A 17678-nucleotide genomic window follows, 5' to 3' on the forward strand; every position below is an offset into this window, starting at 1 on the left:
TGTTGTTGTTGTTGTTGTTGTTGTTGTTGTTGTTAGAGTTGTCTATGTTTCTGTTGTTGTTGTTGTTGTTGTTGTTAGAGTTGTCTGTTTCTGTTGTTGTTGTTGTTAAAGATGTCTTTGTTTCTGTTGTTGTTGTTGTTGTTGTTGTTGTTGTTGTTGTTAGAGTTGTCTATGTTTCTGTTGTTGTTGTTGTTGTTGTTGTTAGAGTTGTCTATGTTTCTGTTGTTGTTGTTGTTTTTAGAGTTGTGTATGTTTCTGTTGTTGTTGTTGTTAAAGATGTTTATGTTTCTGTTGTTGCTGTTGTTGTTAAAGATGTCTTTGTTTCTATTGTCTATGTTGTTGTTGTTGTTGTTGCTGCTGTTATTGCATAAAGTATATGAATAGATCAGTGAGAGTCAACAAAATCCCTTCTGTAGTTGTAAAATAAATGTTGATAAATACTTAATATTTCATTATTGTTAATAACTCCTGTTGTAGGTGTAAACTGCTATGTGATTACTTCGATGAGAATTTTCTGGATCCTTACTGTAGTTGTATAATATTTGCTGACCAATAGCTTATATATCATTGTTGCTAAAGCTGAATACCTACAAATAACGAAATGGTTTGTAAGACTTTAACACCTTATCACAGGTAAACGGCACATATAGTAGGATGTAATAGATCACACGTAGCAATGACGTCATCGCCTTTGTTATAAAGTACATGAAACATGAAGTGACTAGCCTTTGACGTACGGCTATCTACCGTTATGAGTTTGATAGCGGAGAAGGGCGGCGCTGATCTGCACTTGACGTTAAAACCTGGTATAACAATGATGATTCAATACTTGTTTAATTCGCCCGACTGTAGACAGCATTTCATAGAGATAGATGAGATGTTAACTTATATGTTTTGTGTGAATAAGATAAAGTTTGCTTTGGCATGGCCCTTAAATAGCTGTCGATGTTTATAGAGAAACTTGTCGTAGGTATTTCATGTAATAGTCGTGGGAAAGCACACCAATACACGATGTGTGTTGTTTCACACGATGCAAGCGATGTACGCATGATGTGCGCACGATAAAACATAGGCGATAATAGCTTGTGCACACCTGCATATAGTTGGTTTTCTGGAAAGTCCACTGGGGAACGATGACCGTTTATTTGGTATCGTAATTGTCAATTGTCCTTTCGTTCCCCTTACATACATCAAACAGCAGACAGCACACCCATTACCATAGACAACACTGAGGTTTTACAATATATTGTATATTCTGTCTAGTGAGGGAACTACTTTATACAATGCCAGTTATAAGTATAGAATAAGGATAATGCAGGTATTACAGTTTTCTAATTTCATATTTTGAAATGTAAAACACAACAATAACAAAAACATAAATATAAATAAATAAGAACACTAACATGTCTGGAACGTCAAACAAATAATTAAGGATAAGAACAAAACAAACCAGTGATTTTTTTTGAAAAACGCAATAGGGACATGACGTGAGATACTTATTACACGTCACAACACATATAAAATGTCCGTATTAAGTATTAACCTTAAATCTAAGATATAGACTGGTCTTTGGGAGTACTTAAAAAAACCACTTTGGTAATTTGATTGAGTCAGCTGTATCAACACTAACGGGCACTGACGTATCCTACGACTGTGTGATGTGCCGAGAGGTAGCGCGTTTAATTAATCTGATTATCAACAATTAAATTCGATTTATCAAAGAAACCTTGTAGTTACCCAGTATAACAATATATATATCAGCTCTTTGGGGCTACTTATTAGAAAATTAACCTCCAATGTATTCTAATCATGAACAATTCAACGCTAGATTTGTCTGAATCAAGGACACAATATATTCCGCCTGTATTTACCTTGACATACAACAATGCTCCAGTAATATTTATCTTGTAATCGTTTGAGTTAAGGACAACTCGCCATTTGTAAATATGTTTACCTTAATTAAGAACAATTCAACGCTGGTATTAACCTTATTACGACAATTCAACGCCGGTTGCCTAAATTAAGGACAACTCAACGCTGGTATTTACATAAATAAGACAATTCAATGCTGGTATTTACCTTATTACGACAATTCAACGCTGGTATTTACCTAATTAAGACAATTCAACGCTGGTTGCCTAAATTAAGGACAATCCAATGCTGGTATTTACCTAGATAAGACAATTCATCTCTTGCATTTACCTAACTTAAGGACGATTTAACGCTAATATTTACCTACATCAAAGACAACAAGTATATATATATATAATGGACAACTCGTCAGCAATATTAACCTAACTATGGGAGAGTTTACTATTAGTTTTTACCAAAACCAACACCAATGCTCCACTAGTATTTGTTTAAATCAAGGAACATTTAACCAATATTAATGTTTATCAAAGACAATATTATATTTATTATCTTGGTTACGAACAACTCACCACACACAATCCTGTAATCGCATCACTGTGTCGTTACAAAATTTCAACAATTGTTTGCAAATAACTGCATACTGTGCTGTCCAATGTATACAAAGGTTAAGCTAATGGAACTCTTTATTTTACTTGTTTGAGAAATTAAGATTAGTCGACTGTAAAAAGCAAAATGCTTGAAATGGATAATACCGAGAGCTTGGGTGGCATAGATGTGTGCAGATCCTAAGCACGAATAGAAAAACTGAATAAAGTGACATATACTTTTTGTAATATACATGTACATAGTTACATAAACATTGTAATAAAATCTAAACTGACACGATGTTGGGTTTTTTTGTTGATATTTCATCTTGATTTTATTTTTCAGGTGGACGAGAAGACGAATTCAAGGCGCTCTCTTCTGTTGAGAAGTATAATCCCCAACTCGATGTATGGGAGGAGGTACCCTCTCTTAGCAGCGCTCGCAGATGTGTGTCAGCAGCTGTCCTCAACGGACGCCTGTATACTGCTGGAGGCACTGGTGGTAATGTCTTTGTAGAAACTGATATAGTTGTTGAATTTTGCGATCCTTAAAATACCAGAATTCATTTGTTGTATTGAGTTTGGCGGAATCCACAGAGTTTTTAATGTTTTATATCAATTTACACTTAATATAGCTGAGCGTATTTTATATCACTTTACACCCCAAAGCTGTAGTGTATCCAGTATCATTTTACACCTTACATCTTAGTGTATCTCAACGATTTACACCTTACAGCTGTAGTGTATTTTATATCAATTTACACTTAACAGCTGTAGTGTAAATAATATCAATTTACGCATTTTGTGTCGATTCACATCTGCATTACATATTCAGATTCTGTGATTCTACATTACCGCTCTACGCATCATTTAAAGAATACGAAACAAATTTGTACAAATAAAATGGTTTAACGGCTGTTTTTTCAACTCACCTTGTTAACCTTTTTATTACCTGTCTGAGGGGCGACCAATTTCGACTGATTAAGGCTACGAACTGACGACGCTAAGGCTGTCTTTGACACCGGAAATGGGAAATATCGATCGGCGCTGTAAATGAGTAATCAAGGGGCACTTATTGAACAGTTTAGGCAGTCTCTTTTGCACTTCAACAAAGCAGTTTGCGGTTTGATATCTGATCCTTATAAACATAAAGAAAGACTTCTAGAAATAGCAATAAAGGCAGCCTATAAAGCAAATACAATCTACACACTATTGTGAGCGGGATACTACAACCTAGAAATAGAAAGACAAGTATTTTAGAAAGTTACTTCACATAACAACGGTTCAGGTGTCACCTTGCATACTTTATTGTTGTCAGAACCCGGATGGCATTATATTATACGCCCAGGATGTTCATAATATCTTGCTTCCGGTAACTCATTTAATTGAATGCACAGCTACCAGTTTGATTAGCATTAACACTTCAGTGACTCGGACTCGCACAACTACTCGAAAGATGAAACTTTAACGTGTCAGTATGTATATGCATTGTCCGAGATATTTGTTTAATATGAAAGTATATGATATATAAGGTAGTTCATCATTAGTGTATGAAGCTGCCCTTTGCGCAGTGCTGTCCCACAGGATGTGGATACTGTAACAGACCCAAGACGCCACCTGGTGACCTTCTCATTGTCGTGGTGCGTAATCTCATTGACGCTTGTCCGTCTCCTGTTTCTACGAGCTTCGGAAATGTCGACTGGCAGGCATCTGCCTGCTACGATGAATACAGTCCTGGGTCAGTCTAATTAATAGTGACCCTGGTGCTATATTGAGCTGATTCTGTAATATCCGGAGTGGGTATCAGTTTCATAGAACACGTTGAATGAAGAAATGTACGGAAAGGTTTCTCAAAACCTAGAGGAAATTACACAGGTGTAAACATTTCTTCAATAGTTCTATCACAACGGGAGTGTCACAGAAAACAGAGCTCCATGTATTTTGTAGAATTTGTGGTGTTCGTGTACTTTTAGTGTAATAAGATTGTTTTTCTTCTAATTATTGTAGATTTTATATACTTTTGTTTAGCCAAATTGCTTCGAATAACTTCCGGTATATTGATTCGAATAACTTCCGGTATATTGATTCGAATAACTTCCGGTATATTGCAGATAGGAAGGTCTCCCATCCCATATCATGGTTTTATTTTTATCTTATATCTGTTCCCTGCGGTCTATCTTACAACATTATTTGAATCGCGTTTTTAAGCTGGTTTTGATAGGAATAAAGCACAGCATAGTGTGTGACGCTGAACAACATCAAGACATGGGAGCACTCAGGTGACATATAACAAAATATATCAACGTTTAATACTTGGTGTTGTTTTATACCCAACTTAATCTTTTTTTCAAATTATCAATAGAACACAATTGACATTTCCATTGTTATTGTACTTTTTATTATTTACAGGTGGTTCAAACATTTGTACCTTGGACGTAGTCGAATGTTACAGCCCGACAAATAATAAATGGCAGTCGAAAAAGCCTATTCAGGAAGCCAGATACTTCGCTCATTTACTGCCCGTGAAGGGATCGCTGTACCTGTTTGGTGGAGCTAGTGTCGGAAACATGGGAAAGATTTCATGTGTCGAATCCATCGAAAAATATACTCCAACGAGTGACACCTGGGTTACATTGACAAGCATGAAAAATCCCCGATCTGAGTTTGGCTGTGCATGCTTAGGGAGTAAAATCTACGTTGTCGGTGGCCACAACTGGTCGACGAAGGAACGGCTAAGTAGTGTGGATAGTTTTGACGTAGATTCCCAGATCTGGAGTGACGCTAATACCGTCCCTATCCTCGCACCTCTGACAGGTATCGCATGCTGTGCTCTGACTTTGTTTGATGATATGCCTCTAGAGCCAAAGAAAAAAACTGAGGATGTTAAACGTGACAAGGGAAAAGAATGAAGCACACAAGTTTAAGTGAAAATCATGGTTTAACATTTGTATTAGGTCTCATTATCGTCTCATAACCGGTCTATGTCGACATAGGTTATTTCTTAATCCGATATTACGCGTTTTTCCGGTTAGATGTTCAGTGATATTTGAAAAATAAGAACCATCAATATATGTCCATGTCTTGAATAAAACTTTTATCAACAGTTTTGTTTTTGATTTTTAAATCTAACCGTAGCATGTTAAGAACTATCAACAAAAACCCTACACCTTTACCTCTAACGTGGTAAGGGACCACCACCGACAATCAGAAACCTACACCCATACCTCAAACGTGGTAAGGGACCACCCCCGACAATCAGAATCCCTACACCCATACCTCCAACGTGATAAGGGGCCATCCCCGACAATCAGAAACCCTACACCCATACCTCCAACGTGGTAAGGGACCATCCCCGACAATCAGAAACCCTACACCCATACCTTTAACGTGGTAAGGGACCAGCACCGACAATCAGAAACCCTACACCCATACCTCCAACGTGGTAAGGGACCACCACCCACAATCAGAAACCCTCCACCAAGACCTCCTTCGTTTTTATCGATGTTGAGATTAGCATTGTTTTCCTCTACTTTTTGACGATGAACATGGCAACATAAGATGTTTTGTGGAGCAATGTGAATCATGTGATATCTGTGTATTATAAAGATATCTTTTATCGCAAAACTTTATAAGATATGCTATGAAACTAAAAAGAATCTATGTGATATCTTAAAATGTATGATATTTCATATATATATATTTATATACATATGATATCTAATAAACTTATCATATACTTAGACAAGATATATTATATACGATAAGTAGATAAGATACAGTATATAAGACATAATATGTCTTTAAAAAACATAACATCTTTTGTAAATACAGTATCGGCATTGCTCCTTAATAAATTAATTTGGCTTGACATTAACATCTCGTTTTTCCTTTTATTTCACTTTGATTGAATGCTTATTAGTGGTCAAGTATAGTTTCGGCTTACAAAATTATCTCAAGAAAGTGCAAGATAGAGTAAATAATACATTGATATCTCAGATATTAAGGATTTGTGTAATTGGCACTATCTGCACTTTTGTTATATTTAACATATTGACCATATACCATACATAACGGCCTTATTGCACTTTGTGGAATTGCGGTCGATTATCGGGTGGTGTGGGTATAAAAATAGCATAGACTTTGTCAGATTGACAAACGATATTACCAGTGTTCAATTAGGGTAATTACGAGTTTTGGTTTGCATCCATATCAGTTGAAACAAGGAATGCCTCCCGCTGCCAGGTTACAAACTAAATATAATTCAATGTGATTGCAAATGCTCCTTAGGGAGAGTGTCTGTCCGTAAGTCACAGAACATGTTCTAGTGTATCACGAGAAATGATCAAATTTGACTGAAATTCCACAATATTTATTAATGAAAGTTACAGTATCGCATGGAATTACCAATCGTTTCCTATATTTATAGATAAAAGCAATTTTATTGGGAAGGAATCAGTAACCGTTTCCAATATTTTTGAAAAAAAAGCAATTACACTGGGTAGGAATAAGCAATCATTTCCCTTATTTTTAAATGAAAGCAACTACATTTGGTAGAAATTAGCCAAACTTTTCAATATTTACTGTTGAATGTTACTGCATGGATGTGCTTTATGATACTCGCGTTTTATTTCGAATAAATTTAGCAGGTCACGATACCTTCACTCTTCACAATTCACAAATGTCACCCTAAAGTAAAACTCACTAAGCCTCACGTGCGACTAATTTATTGCGTTAAAATGTCGACCAGTCATATTTAAGATCTTTAATATAATTTCTGTATATCATGCAACACATTTTTCATAATTGCTGAGATCGTTGACCTTACAAGTATCATCATATATAGAACGGGATCAACCAGAGTGACAAAACTTATAAAACGTCCACACCATAGGACTATTTCTTTTGTGATATATGCAAGGAATCTTAGATCTTCTCTGAAAGAGATTAAAATTCGGCAGTTTTTTTCCCCACCAGTCGTCAGGCTTGGTCTTCCGTAGAATCCATCAGTATCTGAAAATTCGCATTGCTATGTGTATAATGAGTCACTCGACATCTTTGAGCTCTTCATAAACAAACTCTCGTTGCTATACATAATAGATACAAGCAAGATCGCCAGGTACTACGTTCCAAACGTTAATATAGTTTCATGGGGGCATAGAACAAGAACATGCTGATAGAGACCATCTGCTGAAGGAGGAGTTAATCTAAATTCATCTTACTTCATCTGTGGTAACATTTGCTTGTAGTCTAAAATCGTGTGTTGGTGGTAGTGTTGTACCACAGGGTAATGTCATGCGTCTAGTGTATGGGACTGACCTAATGGATGTCTTATGCCGCTGGCTAGCAATATTTTTGTGAAAAGAAAGCCGAGTGTGTAAGTCTTTCCTGCCAGTACATAGCCTCTGCATTACCAAGACTCCAGTAGTATCCTCCTCGCGGTAGCACACGGATACTGATTACATATAGTATTCAGGCTAAACTGTTGGGGATCTCGGATCTCGGAGCAGCAAGGGCCCCAGAGATGCAGTGTGTAGGCCCATTGGTATGTAGACACGCCCTATACCTCATTAACCTTGCCCCAGCTAAGGGTCAATTAGCGGGTCAGGAGAGGGTCGGAGCCAGGATAAGGCAGCTTTCCTAAGAGAAGAAAACTCTAAAATCAAAATCAACGGGTAGAGCGGACTCGTAAGCCTTGGAAGGCATCCATCTAGTGGAAGGAAAACCATAAACAAATAACCCTGGTTCACCAGGTTGGAGGTTGAGCTAGGGACTAATCTCCCCTTCTCATAAAAAAAAGTATCTGATTACGGAAACAAGGACTAGAAAAAAATCAACTTTTCTCGTAACATCAGAATACCAGCAGAATTCTGCACATATGAATGGGACCAGTGAAAGTCAACAGGAAGCTGGTCGCATGAAGAGTATCCTGAATACAATAACCAAACTTAAAGTGGGCTTTCGGAATGTACATACTATGTATGAGACAGGAAAACAAGCTCAAGTGTTGAGAGAAATGAAGCCAAACAAGCTGCACATACTAATCACTTTTAGAATACCATCCAGTCAACGAAAGAATAATGAGAGTACGGCTTAATACAAAGCCAATCATGACATCCATCATCCAAGTATACTCTCCAACAGATTAGGCTGATATAGAAAATAAGACAGTATTTTATGAAAAACTCCAAGCTAAGATAGAGAAAGTCCCCCAAAAAGACCTAACAATCATCATAGGAGATTTCAATGCTAAAGAAGGAAATGACAACAGTGGTTATGAGAGAGTAATGGGGAAACATGGTCGTGGTAGAATGAACAAAAATGGAGAACATCTTGTAGACTTCTGTGGGCTGAATAATCTAGTAAAAGGTGGAACACTATTCCCACACTAATAGGTCCATAAGCTTACTTGGATATCACTAGGAGGAAGAGATAAAAATCAATTAGACCACATAGCAATCAATCAATGGGAAATGTAGGAGATCCTTACAAGATGTGAGAGTAAGGCGAGGCGCTGATGTAGGAAGTGACGACCATCTTGTCACAGCTAGTACCAAGCTCAAACTATTGAGAGCATCAACATCTTGCATAATACAGAGATTTGACACAAGGAAACTTAGAAATATAAAGACTCGGCATGACTTTAAACTAGAACTGAAGAACCGCGTTCAACTCCTAGAACATCAAGCCAACATTGAAGAAAGTGAAACAATAGACAAACAATGGCTAGAAGTGGAGGAAATGTTTAAAAAGACCAGTGAAAAAATACTAGGGTTTTAAAGGCAAAAATACAAAGAATGGATCAAACCAGGGACTTGGGCACTTATTGACAACAGGAAAGAACTGAAGAAAATGATATGTCATACACATTCAGACAGACTAAAACAGAGATTGATAGGACAATACTACAACTGCAACAAAGAAGTAAAGAAAGCCGTTAGGAAAGACAGAAAATACTTCAGTGAAGGGATGGCACTAGAGGCTCAAAAGGCTGCTTCAGAACAAAGAGTTGGTGATGTATATCAGATCACAAAGAAGTTTTGTGGTTACAAAAGAAATACAAACATGCCAGTGAAAGACAAGCAGGGTAGACTAAGAACATCTGAAAGAGAGCAAGCAAGTAGATGGAAAGAACATTTCAAAGAAGTATTAAATAGGCCAGAACCGGAAATAGCAGTAAATATAGCAAGTGTAGAACAAAATCTTGAGATAAACACAGAAATTCCATCTAAATCTGAGACAGAAAGATCTGTAAAGAACCTTAAAAACAAAAAAGTCCCTGGAAATGATAAGCTGTCAGCAGAAATATTTAAAGTAGATCCAACCGCAACAGCAAACATTCTACATCCAGTATTTGAAAAGATTTGACAATATTACAAGATACCTAAAAACTGGTCAGAAGGAAACGTCATACAAAGCAGCAATTGACAACCAAGGAAAGAGCAAGCAGGATGTAGGAAAGGAAGGGGCTGCTGTGACCATACTTTTGTACTAAGAAATATCATATCAAGACAACTTATAATTAACTTCATAGATTTCGAAAAAGCGTTTGACAGTTTACACCGAGATAGCTTATGGAAGATCTTACGAGACTATGGCATACCAACAAAAATAGTACAACTTATACAAATATTTTATACAGACTTCAAATGCACTGCAGGTACTTTACCAGACGCAAGTTTTCATGTAAAATCCGGAGTTAGTCAAGGTTGTGTCATGTTATCCCTTCTCTTTATAATAGACGTCGATTGGGTAACGAAATCAACGTTAAGCCGTAACAACACAGGCATCAGATGGAATCTATTTACATACCTAGAGGACCTCGACTATGCAGACGATCTGGCCTTACTGTAACATCTTGAGACACATATGCAAGACAAAACCACAAAATTACAAGATAATGCGAGTATGGTTGGACTGAACATCAATATATAGAAATCAGAAGTCAAGCCTCTTAACATCTCAAAGCCTCCTTCTGGAATGCACCTCCAAATTCACCTACCTGGGAAGCATAGTTACATCAGATGGGGGAGCAGTCAAAAACATCAGAGCAAGAATTGGTAAAGCTAGAAATGCATTCTTAAAGTTACGTAACATATGGAAGTCTAGTAACATCAGCAAGAACACCAAAGTTAGACTATACAATAGCTGTGCACTTTCAGTTCTCCTATATGGGTCCGAATGCTGGAGAATGACATCAACAAGCTCTCCAGTTTCCATAATGGATGCCTAAGACAGATCATGAGGATTTTCTGGCCATGTAAAATCACGAACAGCAACCTCCATAAAACTACAGGATCTAGCCACATGGAGACACTACTGAAACAAAAGCGATGGAGATGGATTGGCCATGTTCTGCGTAGACCACCTGAGGACATGACCAGAGTTGCCCTAAGATGGACACCAGAGGGAAAAAGAAAACAAGGACGCCCGAAAACAACCTTGCAAAGAACAGTTGAAGCTGAAATGAAAGAGCAAGGAATCAGCTGGGGCATCATTGAAAAGACAGCACAGAATAGAGAGGAGTGGAAGAAACTAGTCCTTGCCCTATGTGCCTCCGGGCATAGTAAGGACTAGTAAGTAAGTCAGTAAGTAGTCTCAAAACAAGTAATATTGGCTTTAGAATACCTCCAGAGCCGTGACTATCCATACGAGCACACTTAAAAGGTCGAATTTGTGCCACATTGTTAGTAATGTATGAAGGCTCCAAATCAGTTTCCAAACGCCATCAGACACAGGTTTAAAAGAACCGTCTTGATAGTCGTAATTCAAAGTGACGACCATACAGAGTAGTTTCAACGTGATAGAAGCCTAATTGTTCCTTTAGATTTTCCCTGGATTCTTCCAACGAAACATTGTCCTCGGGAAGATTATTGTAATATCGATGTCAATGACTATGCTCACATCTCAGACGAGCATTAAACAAATACATTCCCTTTGTATGACTGAATCATGGACTTTACAAATTTAATTATACCCATATGGCGCAGCATTGCCAAGAAGTCTTAACTTAGTTTATTCTGAACGCAGACATATCTACGATGGCCGATAGCAGCCGACACAAAACAACTACAATATAAAACATTTGTACATGTACACAATACAACTACAAGTGCTATTAAAATTCCTTAACGGTTCGGGTCAACTTGATATTTCACACGTGCCTGATGCGGCGGTGAATTTAAAGACCAAACGACAAGGAAAGGGAATATGTTCATAAATCAGCGAAGAGGCGATAGAGGTCACCACACAGTGTTGCTAAGTAGACTGTACAACATATTTCGCTAGTTGATGCTTGAAGGCGACTTAATCTCATTACCTGAAAATGGATAAACTAGAAAAGTTTGACATTAGTAATTATCAAGTGTTTAATTTTCTTAATCTTTTCTTTGTATGTTGATTGGTCTTATGTCCTATTTTTGATTTGAAAGAAATGTAACAGACATAAACCATCGTTATATGCATATCTATGTGGGCTTTACCTAATGTATGGATTGGAGTCATAAAGTAGAACGTTGCATTGTTCAGTGTGAATAGTTGAGTACTAAAGTCAAATATGATATAATACTTACTGTAACAAAAGTTGTATGTAGATTGTTCTGAGAGAAATAACTAGTGTTTTATACCAAAGGCTTTAGCCTTCAAACTTGTGAATATGTCACATGGAACACTTTAAATTACGTATTTTGGGTTATTGAGTTAAAATTATAGTTCTATATACAAGTTAAGTAACTACATGTTTTTGTTTTGTCTCCAACCATTACTCCAAAAATCACATACAAATTATATGATATTTGGTATACCTCTGATTTGTGACCGTCTAGTACTGTTTGACATCTGGGGAATCTAGTAATTTCCTTGTCGTTTATTAGCCGCCGTATCAGATACGTGTGAAATATCAAGTTGATCCGAACCTTTAGCCCCTTGTAGTTGTATTGTGTACATGTACAGTTTTTAAAAAGTGCACATGTACATAAATGTCTTATATTGTAGTTGTTTTGTGTCGGCTGCTATCGGCCATCGTACATATCTGCCTCTATATTCAGATCATAGTCCATATTAATATAATATATACTTATAAATAAATTTTATGTAATTTTCCTCCCTTTTTCAAAGGTACGGGGAACTAAGGTAAGGGTTATTGGTTGGATGATTAGTTTTTCTAAATATACTGACATCATAGGCAAACAAATTGACAAAGGTGGTTGAAATGCATATATAAACATTGATTTTCTCAATGATTCATTGCCGAACGATAACCAGTCCATCATTGTTGTAATTGTCCTTTTGTATTACCATCAAATATCAAATCACAACCTTATATTGAGCTCCCATACCTGTGTATGTAGATTTAAGTTTCTTAAATGACCTCACACCAAAGGTACAGTCTTCAATATGGCTCACAAGATTAAGGGAAATTTCATTAAATGAATATCTCATCATTGTCTCTGACAGTTCTGTTGAAAAGAAATTTGTGATTACATATATCCAAATAAATATATATAAATGAGCTAAGGAATTACCTTAATTGCAGTTCGAAAACTGGGTAAGGTTAGCTGTTTCAATATTGTTTTTAAAAAAATGGAAATAATAGGAGGTGAAACCCAGAAGTTTATCTCATCTTTTGATAAAGAAGGATCGCAGTCTTTGTTGAATATATAATAGATCGTAGTATGTTATGTATCACAGTGTATCGACGTTGGATATATACACAATATGTCTTATACAAAATGTAGTGGTCTGTTTTATGTATATAGGATGTTTACCATGTATCGTTATGTATAATACACAAGGTATCGTAATCTGTTATACAAAATATATTGTGGTCTGTTATATACGCAAGGTATCGTAAACTGCTATATACAATATATCGTTGTCTGTATATATATAAGTTATCGTAATATGTCATATACATTTTATTGTGGTCTGTTATATATACATGGTTTCGTAAACTGCTATATACAATATATCGTTGTCTGTATATAAACAAGGTATCGTAATATGTCATATACAATTTATTGTGATCTGTTATATATACATGGTATCGTAAGATTTCATATACACATTATTGTGGTCTGTTATATAAACAAGGTATCGTAATATGTCGTATACATTTTAGTGTGGTCTGTTATATATACATGGTATCGTAATATGTCATATACAATTTATTGTGATCTGTTATATATACATGGTATCGGAATGTTATATAAAACCTATTGTAGTCTGCTATTACAAAATGTATCGCAATCTCTTATACAGTGTATTTTTGTCTGTTGTTTATGTTTATGTCATTTTCAGTTGTTTACAGTTAGCTTGTCTCTGTTGTATACGGTGTGCCACAGTCTCTGTCTTCTTTTCTTCTGCTACTACTTGTTAGTCAATCACTTACAACGTTAGCAGTGATACTCCATTAAAGCTTGTCAATGTTTGTCAACTAGCAAATGAAGAATTTTGACTATAACTCATCATGTCAGATTGAGTTAATTTCACACAATATCAGCAGGATAATGTGTCACAGTGCTATGTCTAAAGGATTCTCTGTTCCGACAGACAGGTCAGGAAATCGATTGGTAGGAATAAGTTTAGTTTTGGCTACAAATGTACGCCCAATGTACAAACACTGTTCCCTGGTGGTCAGACGTCACACTACACGCAGGTAATGATCACATCTAAATACTTTATCTGTCAGGGATCTATCATTTTTATAAGCTTTATTTAAATTCAAATATCAATCGATTTGTCCATTAATCGCAACGACTCCAAAGCCGATAAGATTTCTTTAGACTATAGATGTTCTCAATGTAACATTGATGATTCAAATAAGATATTTTCATCGGTGCCTTTTCCGTTTCACAAACAGATGATGTTTAATCATGCAATTTCATTGTTTGTTAAGCAGCGGTCATGCTATATCAGAACTACAGGATTTGTTTAACATTTCCGGGTTTATAATCTGACAAAAACAGTAGTGGGTGGTATTCATGTCGACCAGTCTACTGGTGTTAATCAATTTAACGTCACATTACAACATACGTATTGATAGTGAGGTTGTTTCCTGAACAACGCCTCTTGTCAGTATTATCTACAAAACAATGCCGCAAACACAAGTAATATTGGCTTCAAAATACCTCCAGAGTCGGGACTATCCATACGAGCACACTTAAGAGGTCGAATCTTTGCCACATTATTAGTAATGTATGAAGGCTCCAAATCAGTTTCCAAACCTCATCAGACACAGGTTTAGAAGTACGGAGTAGTTTCAACATGATAGACGCCTAACTGTTCCTTCAGAATTTCCATGGATTCTTCCAACGAAACAATTTTTCCCGTTTTTAACAGTAATTAGCAAAAGACTTGTAATTTCCGTAAATAAGTACACGGAGTGACATCAAACGTCAATAAGTGACGGTACACGGAGTGACATCAAATGTCAATAAGTGACGGTACACGGAGTGACATCTAGCGTTAATAAGTGACGGTACACGGAGTGACATCAGGCGTCAATAAGTGGAGGTACACGGAGTGACATCAAACGTCAATAAGTGACGGTAATGGGAGTGACATCAAACGTCAATAATTGACGGTACACGGAGTGATATCAAACGTCAACAATTAACGGTACACGGATTGACATCTAGCGTTAATAATTAACGGTACACGGAGTGATATCAAACGTCAATAAGTGACGGTACACGGAGTGACATCAAACGTCAATAAGTGACGGTACGCGGAGTGACATCAAACGTCAATAAGTGGCGGTACACGGAGTGACATCAGGCGTCAATAAGTGACGGCACACGGAGTGACATCTAGCGTTAATAAGTGACGGTACACGGAGTGACACCAGGCGTCAATAAGTGACGGTACACGGAGTGATATCAAACGTCAATAAGTGACGGTACACGGAGTGACATCAGGCGTCAATAAGTGACGGTACTGCGAGTAACATCAAACGTCAATAAATGACGGTACACGGATTGACATCAAGCGCTAATAATTAACGGTACAAGGAGTGATATCAAACGTCAATAAATGACGGTACACGGAGTGACATCAAACGTCAATAAGTGACGGTACACGGAGTGACATCAAACGTCAATAAGTGGCGGTACACGGAGTGACATCAAACGTCAATAAGTGACGGAACGCGGAGTGACATCAAACGTCAATAATTGACGGTACAAGGAGTGATATCAAACGTCAATAATTAACGGTACACGGAGTGACATCTAGCGTTAATAATTAACGGTACACGGAGTGATATCAAATGTCAATAAGTGACGGTACACGGAGTGATATCAAACGTCAATAATTAACGGTTCACGGAGTGACATCTAGCGTTAATAATTAACGGTACACGGAGGGATTTCAAGCGTTAATGAGTGACGGTACACGGAGTGACATCAAACGTCAGTGACATCAAACGTCAATAAGTGACGGTACACGGAGTGACATCAAACGTCAATAAGTGGCGGTACACGGAGTGACATCAAACGTCAATAAGTGACGGAACGCGGAGTGACATCAAACGTCAATAATTGACGGTACAAGGAGTGATATCAAACGTCAATAATTAACGGTACACGGAGTGACATCTAGCGTTAATAATTAACGGTACGCGGAGTGATATCAAACGTTAATAATTAACGGTACGCGTAGTGATATCAAACGTCAATAAGTTACGGTACAACTGATAGTACACAGAGTGATATGAAACTTTAATGATTGGCCGCACACAGCGTAATGTCACAAAGGTCTACCATTACTACTGGCATTGGTCGTTTTAAGACTTGCAACAGTACGATGTGAAAACTGTCCTCACACCAACGCCACCAACACATCCCAATGTGAAATCAACGGACAGAGCTACCGCATACGTCAGTCAGTGTCATGTAAATAAGCTAATGTGATGTACTTGATTACTTATGTTACGTGCCATATGCGGTACGTCGGGCAGACCAAAACACCATTTAACCTCAGGATCAACAGCTAAACGTTAACAAATTCCCTTGCCGGAACTGTCGTTATAACTTCTTTGCTTATATATATATAATATTGTATGTCTATAAAATCATGAAAACATTCACCAGAGGCATTCATCTTTTTGACATGATTTGATATATGTCCAGCCATATCAACTGATAAACCTCAAATATCTTGTTCCAATTTTTATTTGTTTTAAATTATTCTTGAATTCAACTCGAATCCTTGTAAATCCGTGCATACAATAATGCGATTAGTTTTACATCCCAGAATGCATTGCAAATAATTCCCTTTTAATGATTCTCATGACGATTTACCATTATCTTTTATCCGTGTACCTATTGTCTTATGAAAGAATTGTCAGCAATCTAAGTAAACAATTATCAATACGTACTTGGCCCGTATTCATGAAACCGTTCTCATGCTCAAGAATGGATTTTGTGCTCATGCCTTATTTCTTGTTATGGTTAAAAATTAATAACCAAATCGTATTTTGTTTATGAATTGGAAAACATTTGAACAGGCTTAAAGCCAAATGCTATTTTCAACAATTACATTTGACTATTTGATCGTTTGAAATGATTGAAGCAAATAACAAGAAAGTCGGTTTAAACACAGAACCGATGCGTGAACATGAACTGGTGTGTGATTTTAACAGAACTGTTCAATGATAACACATGCTTTATAGGTTGTACATACAGGCAACATCTCTTGTTTTGTATGTAAGAGACGTTTTATAGAAGGGAATATATCTTGTTTTGTAAGATAAGAAAACATCTTGTTTGACATATAAGGGACGCGCGTCTTGTTTGGTATATACGGGACGTCTGTTGTGAATCAAACAAGACACACGTCCCTTTGATTAAAACAAGAAATACGTCCCTTATATTTCAAACAACACAGTATGTGTGCAGTCAAGTACTCAAGACTCGTTTCACATTGTGGTTACAGTCAAGTACTAAAGAGGTCTTTCACATTGTGTGTACAGTCAATTACTGAAGACGTCTTTCACATTGTGTGTACAGTCAGGTACTGAAGACGTCTTTCACATTGTGTGTACAGTCAGGTACTGAAGACGTCTTTCACATTGTGTGTACAGTCAGGTACTGAAGACGTCTTTCACATTGTGTGTACAGTCAGGTACTGAAGACGTCTTTCACATTGTGTGTACAGTCAGGTACTGAAGACGTCTTTCACATTGTGTGTACAGTCAGGTACTGAAGACGTCTTTCACATTGTGTG

General features: G+C 36.9%; 1 protein-coding gene across 1 annotated transcript in view; it reads left to right on the plus strand.

Annotated features, from left to right (window-relative positions):
- LOC110454958 (kelch-like protein 9) overlaps window positions 1–5554 on the plus strand; it is a 34565-nt gene extending 29011 nt beyond the window's left edge. The window contains exons 5-6 of the mRNA XM_021504792.1: window positions 2803–2958; window positions 4866–5554. Of these exons, the coding sequence (XP_021360467.1) occupies window positions 2803–2958; window positions 4866–5365 (656 nt within the window). The 3' untranslated portion in view covers window positions 5366–5554. The remainder of the gene's footprint in view (window positions 1–2802; window positions 2959–4865) is intronic.
- Window positions 5555–17678: the final 12124 nt, after the last annotated feature.

Source organism: Mizuhopecten yessoensis, unplaced genomic scaffold (genome assembly GCF_002113885.1).
Source record: "Mizuhopecten yessoensis strain PY_sf001 unplaced genomic scaffold, ASM211388v2 scaffold8123, whole genome shotgun sequence".
In the NCBI taxonomy this organism is placed as follows: Eukaryota; Metazoa; Mollusca; class Bivalvia; order Pectinida; family Pectinidae; genus Mizuhopecten; species Mizuhopecten yessoensis.